Source organism: Capsicum annuum, chromosome 8 (genome assembly GCF_002878395.1).
Source record: "Capsicum annuum cultivar UCD-10X-F1 chromosome 8, UCD10Xv1.1, whole genome shotgun sequence".
NCBI lineage: Eukaryota > Viridiplantae > Streptophyta > Magnoliopsida > Solanales > Solanaceae > Capsicum > Capsicum annuum.
Genome location: NC_061118.1, coordinates 36,237,572 through 36,259,942, shown reverse-complemented (window position 1 = coordinate 36,259,942; position 22,371 = coordinate 36,237,572). Strand labels below are relative to the sequence as shown.

The 22,371-nt window shown below is 34.5% G+C and overlaps 3 protein-coding genes across 15 annotated transcripts in view; all 3 read right to left on the bottom strand.

Moving 5' to 3' along the window:
- The window catches only part of LOC107845543, a 24,185-nt gene extending 22,210 nt beyond the window's left edge, over positions 1-1,975 (bottom strand). For all 12 annotated transcript variants that reach the window (XM_047394363.1, XM_016689937.2, XM_016689928.2 and 9 more), the window contains exon 1: positions 794-1,975. In XM_047394363.1, the coding sequence (XP_047250319.1) occupies positions 794-1,645 (852 nt within the window). In that variant the 5' untranslated portion in view covers positions 1,646-1,975. The remainder of the gene's footprint in view (positions 1-793) is intronic.
- Positions 1,976-3,020: 1,045 nt separating this feature from the next.
- LOC107845537 lies at positions 3,021-13,182 on the bottom strand. 2 transcript variants are annotated; one of them, XM_016689916.2, is made up of 3 exons: positions 12,570-12,645; positions 10,073-10,154; positions 3,021-4,830 (listed from the first exon to the last, which is right to left on the bottom strand). In XM_016689916.2, the coding sequence occupies exons 2-3, from the start codon at positions 10,100-10,102 to the stop codon at positions 3,280-3,282; spliced, it is 1,581 nt and encodes a 526-aa protein (XP_016545402.1). In that variant the 5' UTR covers positions 10,103-10,154; positions 12,570-12,645; the 3' UTR covers positions 3,021-3,279. The 2 variants fall into 2 exon arrangements, with proteins under 2 accessions (XP_016545402.1, XP_016545400.1); XM_016689914.2 differs by lacking the exon at positions 10,073-10,154 and having other exon boundaries at positions 12,570-13,182.
- Positions 13,183-16,545: 3,363 nt separating this feature from the next.
- Positions 16,546-18,064, bottom strand: LOC107860780. The gene is made up of 4 exons (XM_016706256.2): positions 17,866-18,064; positions 17,444-17,757; positions 16,696-17,046; positions 16,546-16,575 (listed from the first exon to the last, which is right to left on the bottom strand). Exons 1-4 carry the CDS (start codon positions 18,062-18,064, stop codon positions 16,546-16,548), a joined length of 894 nt encoding a protein of 297 aa, XP_016561742.2.
- Between the last annotated feature and the right edge of the window lie 4,307 nt (positions 18,065-22,371).

The following is a 22,371-nucleotide window of genomic DNA, read 5'->3' as shown; positions in this document are numbered from 1 at the left end:
TGTTTGAAAGTAACTATAGGAAAGGAGTAGCATATCTGATATTTCAAGTGATTTGTAAGTCTTCCCTGGAGGGGAAATATAGTTTGACATAGAAAAAAAGGTTAGCCAAAGATTCAAATAGCTATCAGTAACCAAACACATATTCACTGACATGCTATAACAACTGGACTATTTCAGAAAGAAGAGAGAGATTATTTAAAAGGGATGTACATATATAGAGTATCTAAAAATTGGAACCAGTTTTCATTTGAGTAGACTCAACCAATTGGTAAAGCATGAGAACAAAACAACAGTGTAAAATTACTAGTCTATTCTATGAAAATATAGAGACACATCTTAGTTAAGAAGTTGCATGATTTAATAGTTTATAATTCTCACGGATGCCTGCAGTTTATACTCTCTTTTGCTTTTCCAAATCAAAGAGGCCTTCTCATCATTCCTTTAAATTTCCTTTTTGACATCACAACTAATTTATTTTTAATACAGATTTTAGCCTACTTGCAAATCTTAGCCACTCACTGTTCAGATAGATCCCTGAGGACTCTGAGTCGTGTACTTTCCATTTAACAAGCTATTTCCTATTCCAAAACGTCTATGTCATTATCTCTTTCCTATTAGAGGGAAAGTTCAGCTTTTTGACATCCATGAATGCAAATGCCACCACATATTCAAATTGAAACATATATTAATCTCATTGAATGAACTTGCAGCACATTAAACAGCAATGTAGCACCAAATAACAAACATAGACCAATCTACTAGGCAAATAAAAAGGCTCAACATAAAGAAGTACCAGTGATTTCACCGCCTTCCCCAAGCCAAGAAGAAGAATATTGACCTTTGTTGCTTCATCTAACTTTCCCCACCAATCAACACACCCTTTCTTCCTCCAAAATGCATTAGCTCCTACACCTACAGAATTCACCTTATCTTTCAACTTCACACCTCTCTTCTTCCCATTATTATGATTCAACCACGCCAATCTTAACGCCACCTCCAACCTATTCACCAAAAACGCCTCGATACTATAATACCCCTTGGCTTTCAACCACCCCAATTCCACCCATTCTTCACTCAACCCACTTTCTTCCCCCCTCAAAAACCTCCCATCCGAAACACCATCCATTACCCTCACAAAATCATCCACATTTCCAACAAATTCCTCACTGACACTCAAACAATCAACAAAATCCAACAAACCCGAAAACCCATTTTCCCCTTCTTTCGACCCGAAAATCCTCACCGAGTTCCTCACTTTCCTTTCCCACTCATTCCCCTCCGCTACCCTAGCTAACAACCCATCCGCCTTCCTGAACAAAATACTCGGAAGATTAGAACCCTCCAACGGCAAATCCGGCAAAATAAAGAAAAAACCCCGACCGTTCGATTCGATTTTCCCAAGCATTTGTACAACAATTTTGACGAAATTTGAATGAACAATTGTTAAATGAGCTTGACGTTGAGCAACCGAAAGCGAAGTGAACCATTTGATAATTGACAATCTAGGGTTAGGGTTAGGGTTAGAAAATGGGATTTTTGAATTGTAAAGAGAAATGTGAGATGTAAGGGAATCAATAAGCTGCTGTCTTGAACTGTTGTTGATTGATTTTTTGGGTAAAGCTAAATTAAAGTTTGATTTTTGCATTTTGTTTTGGAAATAAATTGAAGTTTGTTTTTCAGGTGGTTGTTACTGTTACAGTACAAGTTACAGAGGTGATCATGGAGAAAGAGAGAAGAAGAAGATGATGACCAAAGGAGAAAATATTGCGGTGAATGTAAGAGATATTTTTTTATTTCCTTATTTGCTGGATTAAGATTTTTGTTTTTATACTAATTTTTGTGATTATATTTGGGATTCTTTTGAAGTTAATTTTATTTTTTTTTTTTCGAAATATTGATAACTAGCCTAGTGTATTTGGAATTAATAAAATATTGGTTATGGTTAAAAGGAAAAGTCTAATTTTGAGATCTAATTCTTGATTATGTAAGAGAGAAAATGTTCAATTTGAACAAAAATAATGATGGTTGAAAACTGAATGTAAGGTCCCACTCTTGATTTTTTTGAACTTGATGACTTATTTTTCATGATTCGAATTTATGTGTAAAAAGTGAAAAGTACTTACCATTCTAGTAACTCTTTTGATTAAGTTCATGACTTAAATTCACACAATCTTAGATCGGAAGTAAGAAGTGTTTATCATTTGAGTAACTCTCTTAATTAAGTAATGACTACACTGATATAATCTGCAAGCATAATATGTCAAGTAATATAGCAATAAAATTAGGAACACAACTCTCTTGATTAAGTAATGACCACACTGATATAATCCGCCAACACCGTATGTCAAGTAATATAGCAGTAAAGATAGGAACATATAGGCTGTATTGGAAATTGTTAGGAGTGGGTGACTATAATACCTTGGCGATAATGTAACTAAAATATGTTAGAAAAATAATAATACTACATTACTCTTTTATGTTATTCTATCAGAAACAACCTCTCTACTTCTTCGGAGGTAGCGGTATGATCTACATACATCTTACCTTCCCCAGACCCCACTTTATCGGAATACACTGGGTTTGTTGTTGTTGTATTATTTTATGTTATTGAAATTATAAATAAAATTCAGATTTTGAATAGTAAGATTATGTAACATGTGTATAGATAACACATGCAAAATTGAAGAAGTTGATGTCAAATCTCTCGTGTGTAAGCCAAAAAACAATTACACGAGATACTTTTTCTCTTTCAATATAGCAGCTGCACTGGAAGATTGATGGATATAATTACTTCGCATACATGCTGTTAAAGAGGTAAAATGCATCAAGTGAAATAATTGAGTTGCACACAACTTGATCCAGACACCATTATTATCAAAAGGGAAATATAGTAGAGAAAATTATGCCTTCTGAATTTGAAAGCTATGTTGTTTGGAAGGTGATGAACTGGGAGAAAGTGCAAGTGACTGCTAATGAATGCAGATGCCTATGACATGAAACCATAAAACAACATCCATAAGTGAGTAGCAAAACAAGAAATGCAAGGCTTCACGCCCCCCGAGGCAAATCGAAAAACCAACAGCGAAAATGGTTGGCTGATAAGGTTAAGAATGTTTTAAGACCTGCATATATGTCAAGTGCCAGGAAAAGACCTGAACACTTCAACTACATCCTTCAAAATGTTCACTTTTTCGAAAAGAGAACGTTTAACTACATGTATAAACCCCTCTTGTGGTCTTCCCCACCACTTTATTGGTTTACTGAATAATAATTAAGATACTAATCAGCCAATTTCCCATCCAATCCAGAATGGACAGCGGAATCTGATGACACTACCTCACTGTTTGAGACTGAAACCGCTGCACTCACTGCTCCTGATGTAGAAGACACATCCCCAGAAGCGGCAAACTTCAATGGCTCTTCAACAGACGTAACTTTTCTTTCAACTTCTAAGTTCACGTTTTCATGTTTATTTTCAGTGTTCTCTTCTGGTTTAAACCCAGTGTTCTCTAAAACTGAGAGGTCACTATTTTTGCCATCCTCTGCAGCAACATTCTCTCTTGTTTCTTCTGATGCTGAACCTTGTATTTTGGAACCTTGGCGGCCATGAACCAATAAATCGGAAGGTGGAGGAAATCCTGAAGTGGCTGCTGCTCCAATACCTAATAAATGATCTTGCGGGATAGCAGAAAGCGCTTGTTGAGTAAATGCTGAAGTGGCTGCTGCTCCAATACCTAATAATTGATCTTGCGGGATAGCAGAAAGGGCTTGTTGAGTAAATGCTGAAGTGGCTGCTGGTCCAGTAGCTAATAATTGATCTTGAGGGATAGCAGAAAGGACTTGTTGAGCTAAAATCCCCAGTATCTCATTAAGGTTGTGCTGATGACCATGAGGAGCGACGGATGTTGATGCACCAGTATTAGGTTGGCATAGTGCTTGAAGCGCTGGGTAAAGAGCCTGCAAGGCTGGGTATAATGCTTGCAGAGCAGCTTGTCCAACCATTGCTTGTTGGCCTTGGAAATCTTTAACATTTGAAAGGTGTTTCTTTCCTGCCAGGTGGCTTTGGAAAACAACCACTGATTCACACTTCACATTACAGAGTTCACATATTAAAGGAACCACTTTTTGGGGCTTAGCGGGCACATCAGGTTTTTTTGAGCCATTCTGCAACTTCATCAATTTACCGCCTCGCCCACCTCTTAGACTGCGCTTGACTCCACGCCCATGACCTTGAACATGATCCACAGGAGCTGTCTCTTCAACCTTTTGTTTCCCCGTTATACTACCATCTTCTTCTATAACAGTATGAGGGGGAAATTGTTCTTGGGGCTGCAGCTGCCTGTCTCCAGTTACAACCTCAGAAGGCAAATGCCCCAGAGGCAGCTGCCCAGATACCTCAACTGCAGGCTGGTAAGAAACCCTCTGCTTAGCTTCAGAATTTGGTGTCTGGTGACCATGTGCTCCATCCATCGATTTGTTCAATTTCTGTCGCTCTTCATAGGCTTTCAGGTTCTTTTTATGCTTCTTTCCATTCTTATGTTGTTCAAGAACTTCAGGCGTATTGCATTCAACCTTACAGAGTTCGCAACAAACCATTCGTGGAGGTGGCTGGCCAGAAGCTGAATTGCCTGAGGCAGATGACGAAGGCTTAACTTGGGATGGGCCTCCTTGGATCTGTGATGCTCCTTGTAGAACTTTTGGCTGGTTCTCAGAATTTGTTGGTAATGCATAGCTAGGTTGTAGCTGTCCACCACCAAGATGGCCATGGGGACCTCCTCTGTAGGGTCTGCCAACCCTTTTACCTTTACCTTTGTATGAAGATTGTACAATCTGCAGAATATAAATACGTTCAAAGATTTGGCACTTTCTTTACATCAATGGATCAGCTGGATAGCTCAATGCTGATACTAAGTTAAAACAGTTATTTATACACCAAAAGAACCAGTTTTTTGTTTTTGATAATCGTGGTGTCCGGGCCAGGCGGCCAGCTTGCGCGCCTCTCGACTAATTCCACGGGATACCTACCACCTCCCACCGGCATCAGGTATCAGATAACTCTGTCCACCAAGGCTAGAACAGATGGGAAGAAATCACCTAGTGTTTGTCTCTATTGGGAATTGAACCTAAGACCTTATGGTACTCAACCCAACTTCATTGAACCACAAGGCCACACCCTTGGGTGCCACCAAAAGAACCAGTACCATCATCTTAAATTAGGACAACACAGCAAAATTAGATAAAAGCAAATTGGCACGCCTGATATTATATGAGCAGCAGCAGAAGACATGAAGTAAGCTCAGCAGAGCTGAAGGAATGGTAGGGAAGTGGGCAAAATGAATAAATAGAATCAGTATTTCAAAAGTAGGCTCCACCAAGATGTAAAACCAATTAATACAAAGTTGATTACTGGAACAGAAAAGGAGTCGATAATAGTAGCAAGTATAAATTCATTGGCACGATAAAGATTTGACTGACCCAATCATGACTGAACAGAGAGACTTCATGTCTGGATATTACACGCTTGACATAGTGCTGTGCATAAGCAAAGAGAGCCTTAAAGATATATGTGCTCATTCATGCATCTTCTTGTTCCCACCCCCCAAGAAGAAAAATAAACAGAATTGAATTACCAATTCAAAGATAACGTAGGACTAACTTGTAGGTAATGAATTTAATATAGCCATATTTCTGATCACTAATGAGAAAGTCAACAGGACAAGAGAAGCAGAAACCGTAAACCAGAACCCAAATGCTGCGCAACCTCTTACAAGATAATTTCACCCCCATAAAGGATGGCGAACAACATTTTCTTTCATTTTGTTGAACTTCCCTCAGATATATGTTATGCAGATCATATTCCAGAGCCATCTCTAGCATCAGTTAAAAACATAAGGCAACATCAATAAGCAACTCTTTATCAGAATAATCTTTCAAATTTCACCCCCACAAACTGTGCTCAGTGAACAGTATGTGGAAATACTACATCATCTAACTCCATACTGCATTTATGATATGAGACCCAATAGGATGAGTTCATGAACATATCAGATGACAATTGCTTAAACGCCTAAATACAGTTAACATACTTACCTATCATACTTATTAACACATCTGCTGATTTGTGCGTAAGTCCATAAAACAAAGTCATGAATCTAAAGTAAATGAAAGCCAATCGACTTTAGCTTCTGAAACTTTATTTAACATGGGCATCAGTTATTCAGCTTTTTGCAACACAATTCTTCACCAATGTAAACCAAGCCTACTTGTTCCTAAATGCTTTGATGCTTCATCAAAGTAAACCACGCGTAAACGTATTTGTTTCCAAGTGTAGGCACATTCGCCACTTGAACAGGTACAACCAGAATATGGAGATTAATTTATCGAAATAAGAAAAAGTGATCAGAACATCATAACCTTTTAGGAAAATGAAAATGAAAAACATTCATGACCAACAACCTTGTCCAGGGAAGCTTTCTCAATGTAAAGAAGTTGGGAACCTCCACAAGGACCAGTCATGAAGAATACACAAATTAGTTCTAGTTCTTACTTATAAATAAAGTAAATATAATTTATTAACTTTTTATTATTGATCAAAAGATAGTACTCATCGGGTGTTATAGATGCCTCACTATAATATTGCAATGTCTTCGGGATCATGACAATCCGGAAATGGCTTAAACATATCGTCAAATGAACGCAATTCCGTGGAAGAAGCAAACACAATTAACTAAGAAAGAAAACCAGCCATATAAACTATTACAGAAAATGTGAGATCAAATATCTTACTCCAGTGACTCATTTGAAGAGGAAGCACATGCAAAGAGACAACACAAATAATACTAGCAACGCAGCAACACATCGATGACAAGTCACTTAGAGGCTTATGGCAAGAAGCGGCTAAACCAAAATATAGGTTATGTAACATGTCCTCAAGGCAGGCATCTGATATAGGTATATATCTCATCATTAAGTAAATCTTAGGATTCATGAATATAAATAAGTACAAGGCTGAGTGCCAGGATACAGCTCACAAATGTGCAAGTGTAATACATGTGACAATTAGTTACATGTAGATAGTTTCAGAAAAGGTTACGTTTGATGACTTGAAAATAGTGTGACACTGATGACTAGATACATGTCGACTAGGTACTGACAAGGCGCTGGTTGAAGAGCAACGTATTACTGAATTACAATGTAGCGATAACTGAGGATAGCCTGGAGAGTGAGTTGCGGACCAGAAACTCACTTGCCATTAGAAGGCGATGTGCAGCTGAAGCACGCTCTGACTGGAGAGGGTCCTGTAGCTGGATGACGATGTGGCACTGACTAGACAGTGACACATTGTTGGCAACGAAGTAGCACTAACGAGGTGCTGAGCAGACAAATACGGACTACCGACTTGACAAGTCAATAGTAATAGAGTGCTAATTTGACAAGTTAATTTTAGAGAACAAACTTGACAGGTCAGTTAAATGATGAACGGCAAACGCGGCATGCACTGCTGGCACAAAGGCCAAAATATGGCAAAAGGAGAACCAAGAAGCCGATGATGCCGAAATCATCATTGCAAAGAAGAGTGGTGCCTCTAGAACAGCTGCCGGAAGATACAAGGCTCATAATATTATGTAAGAAGGAAAATTATTGGCAATGCGGGTAACCTTAAGGTATAAGCTACTTACAATTTCCAAGATTGCAGAAGCCCTGAAACCATATTGAATTGTGTCATCCGCCTCTTTTAAAAGCTTAAGTTGTGAAGGAACATTATCGTTTACTTAATTATGTCTCTAACACGTCCTTTACATCTGGGTAAGAATTTGTTTTCATGGGCTAAGCATGTGGAATTTTTTCACTAAGGGTGAAACTGAGACTTTGATTGAATACTTTTGCTTGCTCTAATACCATGAAAATAAGAGGACTTGTAAAAAATTGGCTGTGAGCAATATACAAGAGCATCCTCATATTGATGTTAAGACCACTGGAGAACAGGAAAACTTGTACAAAATTGTCTATGAGCAATATACCAACTATGTCTCTTTCTAGACAAGTTGCGGTCAACAATATAAATCCTCACAGAAAATGTCGCTCCATTTAAGCTTACCATGGAAAAATTAAACATAATAAAAATGATAATAAAACAAAAGGCATATAAATCTCTTGTGGGCCTAAAGACTTCTAGAAAGCAAGGACTGAAACTAAAGTAAGCGCACTTCTTGTGTGATTTAAACCTCGACCCTTTTAAAAACTTCACTTACCATGATTTCACACCTAAATAACAATGCATCTGGACGCCGGCGTAGGACATGACAAACCATCTAAATGACCTCCTATTTTACCCTTAATGTGTGATATTTGCACCTAAATGTCGACATTTTTAGTCTTGGCTAATCTTGTGTGACGACACATCCATCTTAGCATCCACATCATTGTGACACTTATCTAGTGGATGTATTGAACTTTAGCAACCAAACATTCACTCTCATATATAATTGGTGCATCTTATAATTGTTCTACAGAACTTACTTTTCACTTTATTTCATAAATTTTGGGACCACTTGAACGAAAATTTTGAGTAGACTTTAATCAATTTAGGAAGGAAAAAAAAGGATCAATCAAAACTAGACGGTCAAATTTGACAAGCAGAAAACTATTAGTCTCTCCGTCCCATTTTATGCGGTACCGTTTAACTTGGCACGGTGTTTAGGGAAAAAAAGGAGACTTTTGATACTTGTGGTCTAAACCAATCCATAGATATTTGTGTGGCTAAAAATCATTTCATCAAGGATAAAAGGGGAACTTCCAAGTTAATTTTTTCTAATTATAATAAGGTGACGTTCTTTTTGGGACAGACTAAAAAGGAAAGGGTGCCACACAAAATGGGGCAGAGGGAGTATATTGGACGGAGTTGCAGCCTATTAACGGCTAAATTGATGAATACAGGTAAATCATCTAGGAAATGCTGCATCAAGTTTTCAATAGCATAGATAAAGTTAGCAAACTTAGTTTGATAACAATCTTTTTGAACTGGCAGATAAGAAGCTTATCAAAATAACAGCCAAACAGTATGGTGGTGTTTGTCAGGTGCATAGTCCAATCTCCTACACAAAAACAAAAAGAAGGGATCCCATCAATGCAAAACTGTGTTCCCTACAGTGAGTTAATGAACTCTAACATATCTCCATCCTTCAGATCTTGTACATTGCACCAAAATCCAAAAACCATAACATCTGTACTTTTTCAACTGTACAGGGCTATCAAACTTCTCACTGCTATAGATTATTTACTTATCAAACTTCGCACCAGACCCCATTTGTGGGATTTCAGTACGTTGTTTTTGTTGGTTTGAAAGTTTTAAGATCCAGGGGCTAATATAATGGAAATCTCCTCCTACTCTTTCAGAAATGATCTAACTAGTGATGAAAATGACACAGCAATACATGAAGCATCCATCAATATGGTGAGTTAGGAAGGAAGAATAGCCTGTTTGGCCAAACTTCTAAAATCAGCTTATTTTGAAAAATGCTTTTCAAAAAAGTAATTTTAGTGAGAAGCAATTTGTGTTTGGAACTTTGGATAATAAATTTAAAAAGCACTTTTGAGCAATGATTAGTGTTTGGCCAAGCTTTTTAAAGGTGTTTCTACGAGCCCATTTGGATTGGCTTTTGGATTTTGACTTATAAGCCAAAAGTCATAAGTTAGGATTTCTAACTTATGGCTTTTGCCTTATTTTTATCATTTTGGCTTAAAACTAAGTGCTTATAAGCACTTTATTATTTTAACCAAACACTACAAAAGTGCTTAAAAGCACTTAAAATAAGCCAATCCAAACAGGCTCTAAGTGTATTTTTCTCGAAAGTGCTTTTAGGGAAAAGCTACTTTGTTTATCTCCTGAAACAAGTCCTGAAACAAGTTTCAGCCTCTGCTACTCCCCAAAAGCACTTCTTTTCTCCCAAAAGCTTGGACAAACACCTCACTATTTAAAAATAAGCACTTTTTAGAAGAACCAAAAGAAAAAGCACTTGGACAAACGGAGGAAAAATACCAAAGGAATAAAGAAAAAAGAAAAAGGGTGTACTTCTCTCGAATTAGAGAGATCTTGTACCATATCAAACACCAGTAAATCTTCAGGGAATCCCAACTCTTGTGACTAAGCATTTCTGCAAAGGAGAAAAGCAAATTTAAGTGGAAAGATAGTTATCGATGCCAAATTGAGCCATGATAAGAGGCTGTTTGAGCTTGGTCTGATTGACACTGTAACAATCCGCAAGCTGGTATTAGCGCGAGTGCAAACTTGAGCCAATTCCATGATATGTAGTTGAAGCTCAAGCTCAACTTATCAGCTTGCCTAGTGTGAGAGGCTGTTTGCTCAGCTAATTATATCCTTTAAAGATGCTGATTTATAGCGTCTTTGAGAGGAAACTGTTATTTCTCAATCAAGAGATAATCTTACCCTTTTCCTAAACAAAGCTCGTATAAAGGAGGACATATAGAGTAGAAATCTTGTATAATTAGCTGAGCAGAACAGTCACAGTAGACTTGCTCATAGTCCGCTTTTTCTGGCAGGAAGCTAAGCCTTGTTATCAATTTCATGTACCAAGCTCAAGCAGTTCAGTTATATAATCAATGTGTTTTAGTTTGTAAAATGTGTAGGTAGTGCTATGAAGGTCATAGTAAAAACTGCAAGGAGAAAAGCTCAGAAAACCATAGATAAAATTAGATGCCTATGCTTTACAAAAAAGTAATAAGCTAACGAACTTAACAAAGATATAAGGAAAATACACATAGGTTCATATCCTCTGGTTACCTTTTGATATAGTTTCAACAAGTAAAATACTCTGGTCATCCCAGATTGGTCTACCCAATTGACTTTTCACATAGATTGAAAGAGAAAAGGTTTGAATGAGATATTACATCAGAGTTTGAAACAGTGAAAATTGCACAAAAATGTCAGATAAGATTCAAGACATTGTTGAAGTGCTCCACCGTACTAATTCATGTGAACCAATTTTACTTTTGCATGGCGTTTAAGGTATCAGTTGACTTTACTGACTCAGCTCGAAATGATGAGATAAAGGTATCAGCCTCTGATAAAACGCTTACACCTTCTTGTGCTTCATAACTTTGATGGGTTCTTACTTGCAAAATGAACTTCTAAGTGCATAAACAATGTTGACCATGAAAATACTTGCACCAGACATTTTAATACAGATTTTAAATTATTTCGGAATTAATGGTGAGAAAGAAATTGAAAGAAAAGGGAATCGAAAGACAACCAAGGATGCCAACTGAGAGGAAAATTTTCCCATTTAATGAGGTTGCCAGTGGTTTTAATCTAGATAGTTATCTAACTCACTAAGAACACTTCAAAATTTAATTTAAGAGTCATATGTTGGGACACAGAAATCTATATACTTTGCAATAAAATCTTTAGGTTCCCTTTCTCATAAGTGATAATTCCAAAAGGGATCAAATTCTTTTCGTTCAACTAGCAACAATTTCACTTGGAAATTTGGCAATAAAGACATTGTTGATCAGCATAAATCAATCAACTATCTGCAGGGTTTTTCAATGTAGCAAAGTTTTCTTTAACCTTTTTTCTAATCTGAGGGTCTTATAAGAAAAGAGCCTCTCAACCTTAGCCAAGAGAATTACCTTATGGTGACTTTGAAATGACTCTCAATGAAACCAACACTGAAAATGTTACTCCGTCCGTCTCAATTTATGTATTCCAAATTAGATGGGCATAGAGTCTAAGAAATTGATAGATACTTTTGAATCTTGTAGTCTTAAACTAGATGTGTACAATGTAATGAAATGTCCTTTGAATCTCGTGGTCTTAAACATGTCACGTGGGATGTTGGAATTAAAGAGTTACTATAAAAAGTGGCATTCAAGAAGACGCATAAATTGAAACAAATGGAGTACCTAACCAGCAGTAAGATCTAACCCCCTAATTTGCACCATGAACACTCAGAACCAAAAAACATTGCAGTCGAGCTACAAAAAAAATGTCTTTTTGAAATGTGAATTCATGCCCTCAAAACGATAAATGCATAAAATTAACCAACGCTCTTTGCACATACAAAACAAAAGGAACAGCTTTTCCTATTAACAGCCTCCTATCCTATAAGAGATTAATTAATTGGCCATTTATCTAAAATGCGAAATGTCCAAAAGTTGCTATCATTCGATTCTTGTAGATAAAGTTTATAAAATGCTTGATCTTTTAAGTACTGCTCGACTACCCGGGGTTTGCATCAAACCTTTCAACCATAGCATATGTAATCTATCTAAAATGTTATTCTTATCAATGATTGATTAGTACATCAATCCGTAACTGGTACTCCTATTAGAGTTTGAATTAACAAATTTTCAATATTATTTTAAAGGTCATTAGAGAAATCCAAACAACAAACACCTGAAGAAACTCAAATTCCTTTTCACCTAGACCTCTATCCACCTCAAAAATTCTATAACCATCCAAATCAAACAATACCCAGACGTAAATTCCAACAACATTTACACTATACCACAGCTCAAAATCAAAAACAAAAAGATAACGAATTTCATACCGCAGGTGTATGGGACACAGTAGGCATTGTAGCAGCAACCTCTCCATAATTAACCCCTTGTTGCTGCTGCTGCTGTTGTTGTTGAGGATAATACGAATACTGGGGTGGTGGTTGTTGTTGCTGTGTAGCATAAGGATCGGAAGGCGGCGGAATTGGAACCCCAGGTGGATGAACCGAACTGGGTTCAGTCTGATATTGCTGATAAGCATGTGTTGAGTAATAGTCTTGCGGATAGTAAGAATACTGATACTGCTGACTGTAATCTTGATTGTATTGATGATATGCATAGTAAGATGATTGATCATATGGTTGGATTTGAGAGGGGTCAGTTGATTGAGATGCCAATTGTTGTTGTGGGTGTTGTTGGTATTGAGCATATGTTGTTGCTGTTGATGGATCGTAGGGTTGGATTTGTGAAGGGTGAGCAATGGAGGATTGTGATGCCCCTTGCTGTTGGTACTGAGCGGAGAAATCCATGGAGATTTAGATTTCTTCGTTCAATTCACTTGTTGCTTTGCTTGTACATTATGTTATGGTATATAGGGTTTTCACACAATTGGATTTTGTTTTCACCCTTTTGGGCATTTCTCTTTATGTTTTTTTATTTTTATAAATTAAAAAGTGGGACTTATCATCTACTACAACAAATAAAAAACAACAACAACCCATCGGGATCGGATGTGCATCGATTGATTCGATTTAATTTTATATATTATTAACTTAATTTATTAATTTTTATTTTTAAATTTACTAAATCAATAATCAAATCAATAAGGTATTTTTTATCTGTTTTTTATTTATCAATTTTTAATCCTTAATGGTTCGATTTTTTATTTATCGACAAGAAAATACTCATAAAATAAAAATAGTCGCAACTAACATGAAAAGAAATTAAATCTTAGTTGTAGCCAAAATTTTACATGATGTGTTTTAATTTACAAGAATCGTCAAGTTTGAATAAGTTTTCAGGAAATTGAATAGGTTCGTAGAAATTAAAGAGAAATATATAATAAGTAATTGGGAAAAGGATCAAATATACCCCTAAATTTTACAAAAAGGTTCAAATATACCCTTCGTTAAAATTTTAGCTCATCAATGCCCTTATCGTCCAAGTCCTGGGCTATATATATACCCTTGTTGTCAAGTTTTGGGTCATATATACCTCTGTTGTTAAGTTTTGGGTCATATATATCCTTGTTGCCATTAATTGCTTTGCTAAAAATTTTCAACCCTTTTTTTCCTTTCTTTTTTTTTTAAGAAATCATATTTTCCACATCACTTTTTAATTGTCACATCACATATAATTAAATACACCCCTTCTTCTACACATTAATCATCTGTCAAATGCTCTCATCTACCCCACAATCTCTTTGGAATTTCTCTAATTTGTCGAAATTTCTTTGTTGTATTTTTGGATTTTTGCATGACCCTAAGAACCACTGTCAATTCCAACTTCAAGAATAAGAAGAATAAGGAAAACTCAAGTGAGAGATTGAGATGTAGAAGTGTAAGAGAGGCAGTTCATATAGAGATAGCAAAATCAGGTTGTCAATTAAGAGGATATCTTTATATACGTATGTATGTATTAGAGGAGCGGTTACGCATTAATTTGAAAATACAACAAAGAGATTTCGGCAAATTAGAGAAAATCCAAAGAGATTGTGAGGTAGATGAGAGCATATGACGGATGTTTAATGTGTATAAAAAGGGGTGAATTTAATATATGTGACGTGGCAATGAGAAGTGACGTGACAATATCATTTCTTAAGGGGAAAAAAGGGAAAGAGGGGTTGAAAAATTCCAACAAAAGTGATTAACGGCGACAGGGGTATATATGGCTCAAAACTTGGCAAAAAGGGTGTATATGACCCAAAACTTGACAATAGGGGTATATATGGACCAAAACTTGAACAGCAAGGGCATTGGTGAGCTAACTTTTAACGGAGGGTATATCTGAACATTTTTGCAAAATTTAGGGACATATTTGATCCTTTTCCCTAAGTAATTTATATATGTATAATATAAGCGGGGGTAAAGTAGTAATTTAGTATGTTCTTATTGAGTTATCAGCTTACCTAAATAACTCAATAAGAAAAAATCAGAATGAAATCAATAATCCAATAAAAGATTTAATAGAATCATTAAAAAATTGTAGAGGTAGAGGTATAGACTGCGTACATCTTACCCTCCCCAGACCTCACTATGTGGGAATACATTGGGTTTGTTGTTGTTGTATTAAAAAATTATAAATCAAATAACCTAATAACAATAAATCAATAGCATTTTTATCAATTCGATTTATTGATCAGTTCAATTTTTACACACCCCTAACCTAGTGTAAGCTATTTTAGATAATATACATTATGTTTGCAGATCCTACTTCTACAGTTATAAGCGACCAGACACATCGATAATATCTTAAACTTGGCACAAAATTTCATTTTGACACCTTAACTAAAGCATTGTTCATTTGAACACTCGAAGTAGTATTTTATTATTTTGATACCTTTTTGTCAATTAGCAAAATAAATAAGGAGGGTATAAATTTGATGATGTGGCAAGCAATGAATAAAATAATTATATGCAACATTTTAATTATATGCTATGTCAGCAAAAGATGTCCAAAATGAGACACATGGACACTTGTTTAGGTGTTTAAACAAAACAATAACTGATTGATGTGTCAAAATAAAAGTTCGTGTCAAGTTTAGATAAATGACGATATATTTGTTTTTTATAAGCTAGACTAAAAAAGTTATATTCAAACAACTTGCCTCCAAATAAAAAAATTGATATATTTTCTTATGAATATGCACTTTTAATATACTACTTAATTGCTAGGAAAAGCTAATGGTCGCATGTTATGAGGAAGTAAAGTTTAGTGAAATTTTATTTAACTTATAAATTTACCGTCCATACGATTCAATGTTCTAATATTATAGATGGATTAGATAGGCATTTGTAATTGATCTTTTTGATCGTAGACCCCAAATAAAAGTTCGTGTCAAGTTTAAAGAAATAACAATATATTTGATCTTTATAAGCTAGACTAAAAAAGTTATATTCAAACAACTTACTTCCAAAGAAAAAAATTGATATATTTTCTTATGAATATGCACTTTTAATATGCTATTGTTAGGAAAAGTTAAAGGTCGCATGTTATGAGGAAGTATATTTTAATGAAATTTCATTTAACTTATAAATTTACTGTACATACGATTCAATGTTCTGATATTACAGATGGATTAGATAGGCATTTGTAATTAATTTTTTTGATCATAGACCTTAAATGGATATTTGCCTTTGTAGCTCGTAATTTGCGGAATTAATAATCCTTTACTACTAATCAAATTGAAAATCTCATATATACGAACATGGTAAATTTTAATCACAGAGCTTAATGTTCATAAAGTCTCAAAGAAGTTCACAGTCGGATTTAATTAAAAAGTTAAAAGTGAATTTTACTTAATTGCAAGTGATTTCAATTTTGTAGCCAACTGAATTTCAACCATAAGTAGGAGTGTGCATGACTATATTTTCATCAAGTTGCTGGCTAAATTTTGGTTAATGAAGGACCATCTTTATAGTGGTGGTCCAGAACTAACTAATTAAGAATATTCAAACAGTATATCTATCATATTTGAGTGGGAATTTTTTTATTTTATTTTTATAATAGTCATATTTAATTCTTCTCTTCAAATTGTTCTTTGTGATTAAGGGGCTAGATTAACGTGGTTCTTGAATATGTGATGATACAAACTTGTGATTTATTTGATCGTCAAGAACTTTTAATCATTTCAGCTTTGAATAAGACGTTATTCATTGTCTTCAGAGGTGGATCCAGGATCCGTTCACCGGGTACCAAGTAATTCAATCGGATTATTCATCTCTTCAGCCTATAGGACAATTGACAAATCAATCAATAATAAAATGACCAAACTTAAACTTTTAATAATATTACTAATATCATAATTCATTACAATTGTCCACGACGAGTTTTCATATTCTGAAAACGATCAACGATGATATCATTACTTACATTTGCAAATAAATCACGCTCTATGTAACATACTAAACAATCATTTAAATATTGATCACCAATACTATTTCACACTTCGTTTTTTACGTGCTTCATGGAAGAGAATGCTCTCTCAACAGTTTCCGTAGCGACGGGTAAAATCAAAGTCAACTTCACAAGTAAATAAACAAGTGAATTAGTCTCTACAAGATTTGCCTCAACTAATGCCTTTGCCAAATCACGAATTCTTTGCAAGTTGGAGAATTTGGAATTACCACCTCGCATATGAATTATGAAGGTATCAAGTTGGTAACTCAAATCTCGAAGCTTTCCATCATCAAACTCACTTGGATAATACTTTGCTAAAGTCATGATTCTACCTTTGTCAAAGTTAGAGAATGAATTGACAGGATTCAATCTACCAATCCCAAGAAGGAGAAAGAATTGACAGGATTCAATCTACCCATCCCAAGAAGCAAATCACTACTCATTACATCAAAATGCTCATTAAGCTCTTAAAGTTGCACATCAATGACCGCACAAAAGATTTCAACATGCAAGTGGTGCGAATAACAAATATCTAAACACTTACGCTTTGACTTTCCAGGAAAATAAGACTCATCTAATTTGGAAATCAAAATATCATGTGAATCACAAAATGAAGAAACATCATTCATCAAAGATTCCCACTCATTCTCTCTCATATCTTGCAATCTTTTCTTTGAGATGTTAAGAAACTTCACGGCATTACCAATATCTTGATTTTTTTTTTTTGTAAAATCTTGCTCAACTCATTTGACATGGCCAGCACTTTCAACATCAAGTGAAGCATAAAAACAAATTTGAATGTTTTGACCTTTGTCAAAAGATATTCCGCTTGATTTCTATCACTTGAAGTAGAACCTTCAATTTCAATCACTTCCAGCACATGAACAATAGATGAGAAAATAACAAGAAAGTTATCCAATATTTTGAAATGTGATCCCCAACGAGTATCACCCGGTCTTTGAAGACCACATTCTTGATGTAATCCTTGTCCGGTATGAGCATCACCGGACTCAAGTAATTGCTTCAAATTTTCGGCTTGGTGATGACGAAGTAAATCTCTACACTTAAAAGATCCTCCAACAACATTCAACACATTAGTAACATGATCAAAAAAGTCTTCAACTTCCAAATGTTTTTTAGCAATAGCAACAAGTGTTAGTTGTAATTGATGTGCAAAACAATGAATTTAATACGTCGAAGGACTATCTTTCATAATTAAAGTTTTGAGACCATTTATCTCTCCTTTCATATTACTAGCTCCATCATAACCTTGTCCACGTATTTTGGATGGACTTAATGAGTGATCGGAAAGCAAAGAATAAATTTCTTTCTTCAATGAGCATGCCGATGTATCACTAACATGGACAAGACCGATAAATCGTTCTACAACTTCACCATTCTTATCAACATACCTCAAAACAAGAGCCATTTGTTCTTTGTGTGAGATGTCTTTGGATTCATCAAATAATATCCCAAAGTAATCTCCATTCAAGTCTTCAATTATAACTTTTATTGTTTCTTTCTCACAAGCATTGACAATATCCTTTTGAATCATAGGACAAGTCAAAGTATCATTTTGTTGAGTTTTTTCTAATATGACTTTTCCCACATCCGAATGTTTGTCTCCATGCCACTGCAAAAATCCTAAAAAGTAGCCTTGATTAGTTGAAAATTCACTTTAGTCATGACCTCGAAAAGGCAATCCATGATACAAAAGAAGTCTTGCCACATTAATTGAAGCTTCCAAATGAATTTGGTATTCACTTTTTGCCTTTTGAGAATGTTTGTCAAGAACAACTTGAATTGATTGATGATGATTTGACATATCTGACATCTTATTGTAACATTTGTGGTGAACACTATTAACTTTACCGACATGTAACGAAATCTTTCAAGAGCTTTATTTCAACCCCTAAAACCCTTTGATGCATAAAAATCACCCGTAGTTTTATGAATAAATTCATTTTTGAACAACTAACAACAAAGACAATATGCAGCATCTTTCTCCACACTATACTCATACTAAGTCGAATGTGAACCTTTAAACCAACTTGAAGCAAATTGACGCATTCTACCTCCTATTCCACTTGAATGATATGGTTTCAAGACAGCTTGACAAGACCCTTTATCAATTTAATATTTCCTCACTTCATTTCATATTCGAGGATCATAATCAGAAACAGGTCTTCTTTCTCCCGGATCGTCTTTAAGTGAACCCATATCTAGGTCAGTTATAAGACAAGAACGATTGACATTGACATTACTAGAACTTGATTGTGAATAATTAACCTTCTTGAAAAAATTCTCCATCTCAATCACAAAAATAGAACACTTTCTCCTAAATCAAGTTATCAAGATAAATAGATAATTCCAAATTTGGGTTTCTAGGCTCAAGAAAGAGAAACAAAATAATTTTCATATAACTTACAAAGAGAGCAAGCAACAAGCAGAGAGAGAGAGCAAACGGCAGCAACAACAAACCTCAAGAACAAGAGAGTCTCAGTCGATGTTTTAATTTGAAATTTGGAAATAGGGTTTTTCTTTTATTTTAATGAGAGATATTTGATTATATATTTTTAAACAATTAAATAAAGAAAAAATCAAAAATAACATTACATTTATAAAAGTCAACTGGTCGTCTTGCCCAGTTTTAATGAAAATTATCAAGTACGGTTGCTGCCTGTTGCCTTGTTTTAATGAAAAATTATTAACAAAAATGATTTTAAAAACAAATGTTGCTAGCCGAGTTCAATCACACGATCTTGGGGCTACAAAAGTAGCACTTTGCCACCGGCACTAGACAATGTCTTGTTATTGTGGATTACTGACTTAATTTTTAACTATATCTGTATATATATACAACTATATATAGAGAGAGAATTTCCGTCGAAGTTTACAGGTGGCGTGTCACCCCATGGGCCTTAATAGATCCGCCCCTGATTGTCTGAATCTCGTTATGCATATTTCATAAATTTACGAAATTTTTGAGATGCCTCTTTAAAATGATATACATCCTTTTATATAAACGTGCCAGAGCTTATCGTTGAGATTTGAGAAGCCTCCAATAATAAATCCTTAGCGAACTTTTGAGCTTGAAGGCCATGGGTGGACTTAACTCGTAATGACCCAACTTAAATCTAGTACAGAGGTCATGGTATCATGGTCTTTTTGTAGCGTAAAGTCTAAAGATGAGGAAATGCACATGAAAATCTGAAAAAGATTAATACTTGAAGTCCCATTTACATGAATTCCAAACGTAGCACAAAAGAATGAAATAGTAACCAAAAGAGAACTGCATGTGTAGCGTGTGGAAATATGCAAATTTTGTGTATCATCAGTGTACAAAATATTTTATACTATTAGGTAAACTTGACTTGTTATTGTAGCTTACCAAATTTTGCAGGTCAAGTTAACTGATAATGTATAATATTTTGTGCACTGACGGTGCACAGAACTTAAGCTCTTGCTTAATTATTAGAATTTAAGTTTTGCGCACTGTCAGTATACAAAACATTCTACACTATCAGATAAACTTGATTTGTTATTGTAGGTCAAGTTAACTAAGTGTAGAATATTTTGTGTACTGATGGTACACAGAACTTAAACTCTAATTATTATGTACTTGGGAGCTAAGCTAAGCATCTTTCAATATTTCAACTCGAAGTCAATCATTTACTCTCCTCCTTATAGTTTTTTTCTCTTACGGGCACACACAAAAATGCCAATTGATTTTGAAGTTCTTGTAAGGTCTATTTTTAATGCTTTTAATTTTATTTTATTTTTGCAATAAATTTCTAAATCTACCTACCAGAATCTTTTGCAGATTCTTTTCTTATATTCAAAAGGTAAAGGACTAGATTTTTCCTCCCTTGACAACATGTTGGAAGTAATCGAAGATCATAAAGTTGAACTGTGTAAGAAATTCTTTTGAGAGGATCATCCTCGCAATATTAAATTTTCGGTTTATTGCAAATGTTATAAACACATATACAGCTTTGATTAAGCAAACTAATTATGTCATTTGGTAAATTAAGACATCTATTTTAGTTTAATTACGAGTTAGCATAGACTATTTTGACTGCTAAGGGATGAATGGTAACGTCAAATCGAATCAGAAATGATATGGATGGATGGGATGAAATTTCTTTATTCTTGACCAAAAATTTAACTGCATGTCCTAAAAATAAAAATCATAATAGGAAGTGCTCTCACCACACTTTAATGATCCTACACAAACTGAGTTTATATTAATCTTGTTGGGTTCGAAATCGAGAGAGCGTCATGCGGAAGCTATTAGTTGCAAATCATTGTGGTGACAATTCAAAAGACACATAAAACAATACTAAAAAATCTAATATTATTATATCATTTGACCATTCATCTACATATAAAATCTAATATTAAAAACATAAAAACTAATGAGAGAGAAAATCTTCTCCTAAACGATGCTTATGTGTTATGATATGAGAAAGAGTCTTCTATTTATAGATGTTCAAAACCTTTGCTCCAAAAAGAGAAGTTAATATGAAAAAAAATTATATTTTTTTCTTTCAGGAAAAGTAAAAGTAACTATGATAACTTTTAATTTCCTTGTAAAAAAAAATAAAATTTAAATATAGTTAAAAAATTAGATCAAAAACCCTAACAAATCTTTCATTGGGATAATCAGTTGGTTACACAAAAAGCTAAATCAAACCTTTTTTTTGGGGGGGTAAAGCACCAAACTAGTGGATCATCCAAGAATATTAAATTTTAGGTTAATCTCTCATCACTTTAAATTTAGCTAGTCATTTACAAAAATTGTTGAGGTCATTTTTCCATTACACTGAAGTCAACAACATTTAAGTTTGTGGCTGCCCTATTTATACACTAGTCTCTTAGAAAAAGACTTGTCAGTAACTAAGAACTACTCTCCATCCATGTTTATTTGTAGTATATGATTTGAAACATTTCTCAAGAAATACTTTCTCCTTTGGATTTACGATACATCTATTAAGAAAATAATAATTAGTATGGTAATTTTATCATATTACCCTTTTTAATTGCTGTTTAGTGATAATAGATTTAAAAAGATTTAGGGAATAAGTGATTAATGATAAGGGTAAAAAATGAAAAAAGAATTTCGTCTTTTCTTGATTTGTTAAAAATGAAGAGTAAAAAATGAAAATGAAATTAGAAAAATAGTAGTAACAAGTAAATCAGAATAGAGGGACGACAAATATAGAAGGATAAAATAGGTAAAAATGATAGACTATCTCTTAATTTTTCAAAGTGAACAAATAAAAATTCGACATATATGAATACACTGCATAAATAAAAGTGACATGAATACTTATATTGTGACTCAAAAGTAATAAGAGTTGGGCGAAACTCTCCAATCTTCCTTTCTTTTATATTTGATAAATTAAGAGAGACTGAAAATCTATGTAGATTTAATGTGTTGAATATTTTGTTGTGCAGCACAACACTAACAAAACTTCAAGGAAACTTAGTAGGAAGCCCACTACCACCACAAATAGAGACTTTAAAGTCACCTCAGAAAACCATGGATTTAAATTATTTCTACATTTTCAGGTGCAATTAACGTGTGATGATAAATGATAGTATATATTATTTTCTTAATGCTAATTATTCCATAAAAATAAACTTTTTTAAGTGGCTTGATAATGTAAAAATTATGTTACACTTGTGCGTATAGAAGTTACATTCAATGGGAATTAGCCGAGCTAATCCATC